This window comes from Microcebus murinus, chromosome 14 (genome assembly GCF_040939455.1).
Source record: "Microcebus murinus isolate Inina chromosome 14, M.murinus_Inina_mat1.0, whole genome shotgun sequence".
Classification (NCBI taxonomy): Eukaryota; Metazoa; Chordata; class Mammalia; order Primates; family Cheirogaleidae; genus Microcebus; species Microcebus murinus.
The window spans coordinates 60890845-60899720 of NC_134117.1; the positions used below are offsets into that span (position 1 = coordinate 60890845).

The following is an 8876-nucleotide window of genomic DNA, read 5'->3' on the forward strand; positions in this document are numbered from 1 at the left end:
CGCCTGCCCAGCTCGTGTTCTGCGGTCACAGCAGCTCAGTCCTCCAAAGCTGCTGGACCCCAGGGAGAGCTGACCACCGCCTGAGCAGCCGGTAAGTCTCCAGCTCTATGGTCAGAGGGGCCGGAGCCCACTCTGTTGACTTCTGTGTCTGTGCCTAAAACTTTGATTCTTGATCTGGGGGAGTACCCTCCTCTCCATCTATGCTTAGCTCCCAGCTGTCCAGTTCAGGGGAACCACAGAGAGTTGGAAAGAGAGAGGTCTAGGAGGTTAGGGGGAATGGAGATGTTGGGGGGGGCACTAGAAAAAGGGGAAAGTAGACCCTACTAAGTTTACAGTAGAGTTGTGGATGTGTTTTTGAAACAAGATTCAGCAGAGGACAGCATTTTGCTAAGTGCCAACTTCTGTTAAGGAGGGGCTGAAGTCTGTATCTTCTCCTAGTTTGTCCTCCTGCACTGCCAGATCCTATTACTATGTTTCTGTCCTTCCTCAACTCCCCACTGCTGCAATGATATTGCTGAATTGACATATATCAGCGTTCAAATGCCACCCCCCCCCACTCTGCTCTGAGGTCTGGAGTGGGAGAGACTGAAGGAGCAGAGAGCACGGCTGTGACCTCCCAGGCCATGTTCCAGCTGGCCCAATGGAAGAGCAACAACTCTCCTTCCTATGGAGAATGTTTTTGGCTGAATCTCCTCAAGCTTGGCAGAACATTTCTCTGCCCCCCATGGGGCTTAGGGGAAGACTGAGGAGAGACCAGAGCCTGGAATCATAGCCCCCCCCAGTCTGATCTCTCAATGCAAATAAAAAGTTCAAATCATGCCAAGTCAATGAAACTTGGGTGCATGCCTTGCTTGTATTATTGTTATTTTTCAAACACCCCCCCACTATGTTCTTAAGCTCTGCATCCACTCTATGTAAAACAGCTCACAGGAGGCTGGGGGCTGGGGTACCCAAGATGTACTCAAGATGGGGGCTGGGGTACATCTATACTTCCTGCCCTGCTTCCCAGGAAATTGAAGCCATAAAGTAGTGAGTTTTCATCTTTTGGCAGAATACATATTTCTTTGAAAATCTGATGAAATTTTGTACCCTGAAGCCTTTAACCTAAGGTTAAGAAGTCTACCCTTGGCTAGGCGATGGCTCATGTCTGTATTCCCAGCCCTTTGGGAGACTGAGGCAGGAGGATCACTTGAGCCCAGGAGTTTGAGACCAGCCTGGGGAACATAGCGAGACCCCCATCTCTACAAAGAATTTTAAAAATTAGCAGAGTGTGGTGGTGCATGCCTGTAGTCCCAGATATTCAGGAGGCTGATGCAGGAGGATTGTTTGAGCACAGGAGGTGGATGGAGCCCATAGTGAGTTTAGATCGCGCCACTGCACTTAAGCCTGGGTAACAGAGTGAGACATTGTCTCTTAAAAAACAAACAAACAAAAAAGCAATCAGTCCCTATCCATGCTCCAACTCCTCCTTATCCAGGGTGAATCCACCTCCACAATGCCGCTCTCAGGAACCCCGGCCCCCAACAAGAAGAGGAAATCCAGCAAGTTGATCATGGAACTTACTGGAGGTAGTGCATGTTTGATTTACCTAGTGTGGGACTTCCTAAGAGCACCCCTGACCCAAGAGTCCTGGAAATATCATAAAGTTAGATATGTCTTAGGGTGAACAAACAAGAGGAATTCCAGTAGCCGGAGGGAGGGGGGTGGGAAGGGTAAGAAGGGCAGGGAGAAAGGATTCAACACTGTCTACTCATCCTTCCACCATTTTCACCTTGTAATCTGAAACAATATCCTGCCATATCGCCCAGCACAGGTCCAGAGCCAGAGGACCCATGGATCAGTGAGGTGTATTTCAGAAAGAAAATATGGCACAGACCAAGTTCTCAATACTTTCCTTACTTCTTTCGCCCAAGGCTAGGAAGCCTGTGTAAACACTTAAAATGGAAAACTGCACAGGCATGTTTCCTGGGGGTGTGCAGGAGTGCACGCATGGGAAGAATTGTCCCTATACCGAGGTTCTTGGGAGCCAGAGCTCACTGAGGGGAAGAAAAGGGAAAGGAGTTAAGACAGGCATCTGGGCTGGGTGCTGTAGCTCATGCCTGTGATCTTAGCACTCTGGGTGGCTGAGGCGGGAAGATTGCTTGAGGTCAGGAGTTTGAGACCAGCATGAACAAGAGCATGACCCAGTCTCTACAAAAAATAGAAAAATTAGCCCGGCGTGGTGGCTCATGCCTGTGGTCCCAGCTACTTGGGAGGCTGAGGCAGGAGCATCACTTGAGCCCAGGAGTTTGAGGTTGCAGTGAGCTGTAATGATGCCACTGCACTCTAGCCTGGGCGACAGCGTAAGAATCTGTCTAAAACACACACACACACACACACACACACACACACACACACGACAGGAGTCTGTATTTAGGGATGGCCAACTCCACACAGGACTGGCTGTGGGCCCTCCTCCCATGCTATAGTTTCTCCAGGGGCCTCCATTTATGATGTTCCTTTACCCTTTGCTCTGCTCTCGTGCCCTTGCCTCTTTTATCCAATTCACCTCTCCACTCTAGTATCCCTGCTGTCTCTCCTCTGCACCCCAGATCCCATACATTGTCCCCAAGTCCCAGGAAATCAGAATCCCTCACAAACAAGATAAAGTTTGGTCAGATATCACAGATAGCGTCTGCCCCTCTAAATAATCTCTTCCAGGAGACATATACTTAGTTGTGGATGGGGTCTCCATTTAGAGCCCAGAAAACACTGCTTTCCTATTTCCCTTGCCTCTTTCTCCCCAATTCTCCAAAAGGTGGACAGGACAGCTCAGGCCTGAACCTGGGCAAGAAGATCAGCGTCCCGAGGGATGTGATGTTGGAGGAACTGTCGCTGCTTACCAATCGGGGCTCCAAGATGTTCAAACTGCGGCAGATGCGTGTGGAGAAATTTATCTATGAGAACAACCCTGATGTTTTTTCTGACAGCTCAATGGTGAGCTTGGAACTTTACCACTGTCTCAAAGCTTAGTGCCTTGTTTAACAGCTTCTTAGGAAGCCCAGAAACTCCAAGATACCATCAACCTCTCCTCCCTGAAAATTTATAAAGTTGCTAAGCCCCCAGATGTATTGAGCCCCCAAGAGCTCCAGGGTGAGTGGCAGCCCACCTCTGAAACTCAGTCTCCATCTTAGAGCCAGTGATGGGGTGGGGAGCCCACATCCTCAGGGAGAAAATTCCTTCCCTGTATGGGTAAGCGTTAAATATAGGGTTGCGAGATAAAATACAGGATGCCCTAGTCCTATATTTTAAAGTTGAGATATATAATGAATAATATTTTTAGTAAAGTATGACCTATGCAATACTTGGGGGCATATTTACACTAATAAAGTGTTTATTGTGCATCTGAAATTCAAATTTAAGTGATATCCTGTAATTTTATTTGCTAAATCTGGCAACCCTAGAAAGAGTTCAGTGGGTTTTTATAGCTATCTCCTGCTGGAGCCATTCTTTCATATAAAGGGTCAGTCTCTTTCCTAAGGATCCCAATGTAGAGACTGAAACTGTCCTTCTTCAAGATCCTGCATCTTCTAGTCAGGCTCTTTGTCCAAAGAAAGAGAAATAGGGATTGGAGAGAGCCCAGGCACAAGGTGTTATAGCTGAGAAGGAGGGGACCTTCTCCATTTCCTTTCTTCCTCCTCCACCTTCTCTGGATAGCTGGGGGAGAGTGGAAATAGATTCCTATGTGGGGCCAAGGGCAGAAATGTCTGCCATTAGCCATTATGTAGGAGCAGAGTAAAAGTGCTGAGCTGCTCGTATCTAACTTTAGGAGGCCAAAAGCCCTCCTCCCTGCCTGGGTCTGATTACACTGGGTGGGGCATGAGGATGTATGTGGTGAGATGGCCAGGAGAGCCTCCTGAAGGAGTTGGCCAGGTTATTTTTAGGCTTTGGGGCTGAATCTAGTGTTGTCCTTTTGGCCACCCTTCCCTCCACCCGCTACAATTTCACTGTCAGGAAGTCCTGGTCCAACAGGCACCAAGGGGACAGGAGAGAGAGAGAGAGAGAGAGAGAGAGAGAGAGAGAGAGAGAGAGAGAGAGAGAAGAGAGAGAGAGAATACGATTCTGACTTTTGAACAAATTGAGGGGAGGGAGGCAGAAATCTCTCTAGTTCTTCTAATTAAGACTGGGTTCTCAGCCGGGCGCAGTGGCTCACGCCTGTAATCCTAGCACTCTGGGAGGCTGAGGCAGGAGGATCGCTCAAGGTCAGGAATTCGAAACCAGCCTGAGCAAGAGTGAGACCCCATCTCTACTAAAAATAGAAAGAAATTAATTGGCCAACTAAAAATATATAGAGAAAAAATTAGCTGGGCCCAGTGGCTCACGCCTGTAGTCCCAGCTATTCTGGAGGCTGAGGCAGGAGGATTGCTTGAGCCCAGGAGTCTGAGGTTGCTGTGAGCTAGGCTGACGCCACAGCACTCTAGCCCGGGCAACAGAGTGAGATTCCGTCTCAAAAAAAAAAAAAAACTGGGTTCTCCATGGCAACTCCATCCTTTCAAATTTTAGTTGAGCAGAAAAGTCTTGGTTGTCTTTGCCTGGGTACAGGTGGGAAAGGGGAATATGGAGAATGAGCAGCCCTCAGTGTAAGGTATAATTGGAGAAAATGAGCCAAGGGGGTCCTACCTCTTACATAGAGTTTAATTCCTCTAAGTTAGCCTATCTATTATCCATCTGTTGCAGGGGAGAATCTTAGTGTCTTCTGATTGGCTACTGTCTCTGATCATCTCCTCCTTTGCTATACATACTTCTGTCTTTGTATATTTGCCATACCTGTTGCTAACCTTCCCCTCACTTTGTCCTTTCTTTTCAGGATCACTTCCAGAAGTTCCTTCCCACAGTGGGGGGACAGCTGGGCACAGCTGGTCAGGGATTCTCCTACAGCAAAGGCGGCAGCGGCGGTGGTGGCGGCCAGGCAGGAGGCAGTGGCTCTGCTGGACAGTATGGCTCTAACCGGCAGCACCATCAGGGCTCTGGGTCTGGAACTGGGCATACAGGTGGTCCTGGGGGCCAGGCTGGCAGAGGAGGAGCTGCTGGCACAGCAGGGGTTGGTGAGACAGGATCAGGCAAGTACTCACATCCAAAAGTAACATATTTGGTTAGAGCAGAGATGTCCCCAGGAATGAGGCCTAGGCTTGGTGTGGGGAGCAGGGGAGGCCAGCTGACAGATCTTGGTAGACTCCCTGAGTCCAGGAGGATACAGAGATGTGTATATTTTACCTAGAAGCCTTGTCTTTCAGTCATCTTTCTGGCTTTTCAGATTCAGTCACCGATCTGACTGATCTGACCCCAGACTGTTGTTACATCACAAGCAAACAGTTACCAGGATATTATACCCTTGGTCCCTGGCTCCAGCAACTTCTCTAGTATAGGGGTGTGGGATTAACTTTAATTGGCAATTAACAGCTATTATTTGACTTACTTTTCTCTCCTATGGCTAACAGGAGACCAGGCAGATGGAGAAGGAAAACATATCACTGTGTTCAAGACCTATATTTCTCCATGGGAGCGAGCCATGGGGGTTGACCCCCAGCAAAAAGTGGAACTTGGTATTGACCTGCTGGCCTATGGAGCCAAAGCTGAACTCCCCCAATATAAGTCCTTCAACAGGTAGGGGTGGTGGGGAAGGAAGACATACATTCCAGTGTGGCACCATGCCCTTAGTTAGGATGGAGACCTTAGTTCAGATGTTTCAGATGGAGGTTAAGGAGGCATGGTAGGAATATGGGGGCCTCAATCAAAGGCTTTTGCTCTGTTTACTCTAGCTTAGCTTCATCACAGCAGTGTGATGAAGGAAAAAATTGCAGGAAGGCAAGATTCGAATTCTAGTTCATAGGCCACAATTCTAGTTCATAGCTATGTGGACATTGCAAAGTTGCCCTGCTTCTGAGCCTTGGTTGCTTTGAATATAAAATGGAAATAATATGTTAAGTGTTTGAAGGCCTCTTGAGGGTCCCTTCCATTCAAGGTTATGATGCCATTATTGTCCCTGTAGTATGATTCTATTTCCTATACCCTGCTTTAGAAGGCTTTAAGTATCTGTTCTGGAATTGGGTTTCTCTAGACCATGGAAAGGAGATCTATGTGAAAGCAAGCTAGAGAAGTGCTTTTGCAATTGGCCCTAAGGAGCCTGGATTTTCCAGGCAATATTAATTCCTCTCAGCTAGTCTATCTACTATCTGGGGTTGTAGGTAGGGATTAGATAGAGGGGGTGGTCTCTACATTGTAATTTAAGGTGGCTCCAGTCCCTTGGATCTATAGTGTTCTGGATCACTTTCTCTGAAATGCTGGTCTGGGTCACAACTATCCACAAGACTTTTTTCTAGTACCCACTAGATGCCTTTTCTCCCATCCAAGTACTAACTGCTTAGCTTCTGAGAGAGACTCCTTTTCTCATTATTAGCTTTGGGGAAACAAGCAAACCAGGAAGACAAAATGGGGTGCTAAGGGGAGAAGAAGACTAAAGAGTGCAGAAGCAATCTCAAACTAGAGTTCAAGGACTTGTCCATTTTCAAGACAGGGTAACATCTCATTGCTAAGGCTCTGTCTCTTTTGTTCTGATTCTTAATTACATAATGTTTCGCCTCTTCAGGACAGCAATGCCCTATGGTGGATATGAGAAGGCCTCCAAACGCATGACCTTCCAGATGCCCAAGTTTGACCTGGGGCCCCTGCTGAGTGAACCTCTGCTTCTCTACAGTCAGAACCTCTCCAACAGGCCTTCTTTCAATCGAACCCCTATTCCCTGGTTGAGCTCTGGTGAGCCTGTAGACTACCATGTGGATATTGGTGTCCCCCTGGATGGAGAAACAGAGGAGCTATGAGGTGTTTCTTCCTCTAATTTGCATCAAGTTTCCCCTCTCTGGTTCCAATTTGGAGAGGGAATGCTGAGCAGGATACCCTCACTGTTAATCCAGTATCCTTGTGGGAATGGAGGGAAAAAGGAGAGAGATATCTGCCTTTCCATCCTTCACTCCAAGTCCCCACTCCAAGCATCCTTCCTCACCAACTCAGAGCTCCCCTTCCACTTGCTCCATATGGAACCTGCTCTCTTATGGAATTTGCTCTGCCACTGGTAACAGTCAATAAACTTCAAGCAAATGAACTCATTCTTCCTCTGATATTTTTTTTTTTTTTTTTTTTTTTTTTTTTGAGACAGAGTCTCGCTTTGTTGCCTAGGCTAGAGTGAGTGCCGTGGTGTTAGCCTAGCTCACAGCAACCTCAAACTCCTGGGCTCAAGCAATCCTTCTGCCTCAGCCTCCCAAGTAGCTGGGACTACAGGCATGCGCCACCATGCCTGGCTCATTTTCCTATATATATTAGTTGGCCAATTAATTTCTTTCTATTTACAGTAGAGACCGGGTCTGGCTCTTGCTCAGGCTGGTTTCGAACTCCTGACCTCGAGCAATCCGCCCGCCTCGGCCTCCCAGAGAGCTAGGATTACAGGCTTGAGCCACCGCGCCCGGCCTTTCCTCTGATATTTGAGGGCAGATGAAAGCTCAGGATAACAATGCATAAAGACTAATTAAAGCCAAATATTAAACATTCATTATTCAGTCATTAAGACCAGACCTGAGCTCTGGTTGCTTACATACCCACACCCACAAAACCACACTCATAGGTATACACAAAGACATGTTTATTCAACAGTACATTAAATAAATAATCATGCACAAACACATGTGCTAGCCCATATGTGGACAAAGCTAGAAAGCTACTGTGCATTGCAGTTAGGAAACAGGTGTTGGTGACCCTGGTGTTATCTATTTATGTAGTTGATTAGAAGCTGAGATAATCAGGGTTACCCTAATTCTCATAGAACTAGAGCATGCCATAAAGTTTACAGATGACAACAGAGTGGGTTTTGGGATATATGTATCAAAGGTAACAGATTCTCAAAAGGATGAAATAGAATACGCAGCCATGTGGAATCCAGAAGGGAATGAGATAAATCAGGTACAGTTGTAGTATACCTGGCTCTGTGTAGATACAGCAAGAAAAGATCTAAGGATTATGGGGTATTGCAGTGATGCCCAGAAAACACTGTGATTGGGAAGAAACCATGAGAGCCCACCAGAAATGAGCAACAACATTCTTTTTTATTGATTTCAAGCATGAGGTCTCTCTAGAGTCCCAGGCTTACTCCCACATTCCATAAAGTAAGAGTGATGTAGACCAGGAAGAATAAAGAGATGTTAATAGGGTCTGGGAAAACAACTTCTAAGGAGAGCTGACTGAATTCAGCCAACTCCATGAGCTGCTGATAGTTAAAGTTGCCAGACGTGCATTAGACTGACCAAATTTTAGTGGACCTTGGGTTGTGACATTTATCTGGGTCATCTTCATTTATAACCTGAAGAATGAATTTTGAGGCATTCATATCTCCCCTAAACTTTTTTGTTTTTGAGACAGAGTCTCACTTTGTTGCCCAGGCTAAAGTGAGTGCCGTGGCATCAGCCTAGCTCACAGCAACCTCAATCTCCTGGGTTCAAGCAATCCTACTGCTTCAGCCTCCTAAGTAGCTGGAACTACAGGCATGTTCCACCATGCCCAGCTAATTTTTTGTATATATATTTTTAGTTGGTCAATTAATTTCTTTCTATTTGTAGTAGAGATGAGGTCTTGCTCAGGCTGGTTTCGAACTCCTGACCTTGAGCAATCTGCCCGCCTCGGCCTCCCAGAGTGCTAGGATTACAGGCGTGAGCCACCATGCGGGTCCTCTTCTAAAGTTGTAAACAAAACTCTATTGCTGGCCGGGCGCTGTGGCTCACGCCTGTAATCCTAGCTCTTGGGAGGCCGAGGCGGGCGGATTGCTCAAGGTCAGGAGTTCAAAACCAGCCTGA

General features: G+C 47.1%; 1 protein-coding gene across 1 annotated transcript; it reads left to right on the forward strand.

Annotated features, from left to right (window-relative positions):
• MYOZ1 (myozenin 1) lies at window positions 1-7138 on the forward strand. The gene is made up of 6 exons (XM_012760186.2): window positions 1-91; window positions 1478-1568; window positions 2798-2976; window positions 4847-5099; window positions 5478-5643; window positions 6626-7138. Exons 2-6 carry the CDS (start codon window positions 1496-1498, stop codon window positions 6855-6857), a joined length of 903 nt encoding a protein of 300 aa, XP_012615640.1. The 5' UTR covers window positions 1-91; window positions 1478-1495; the 3' UTR covers window positions 6858-7138.
• Window positions 7139-8876: the final 1738 nt, after the last annotated feature.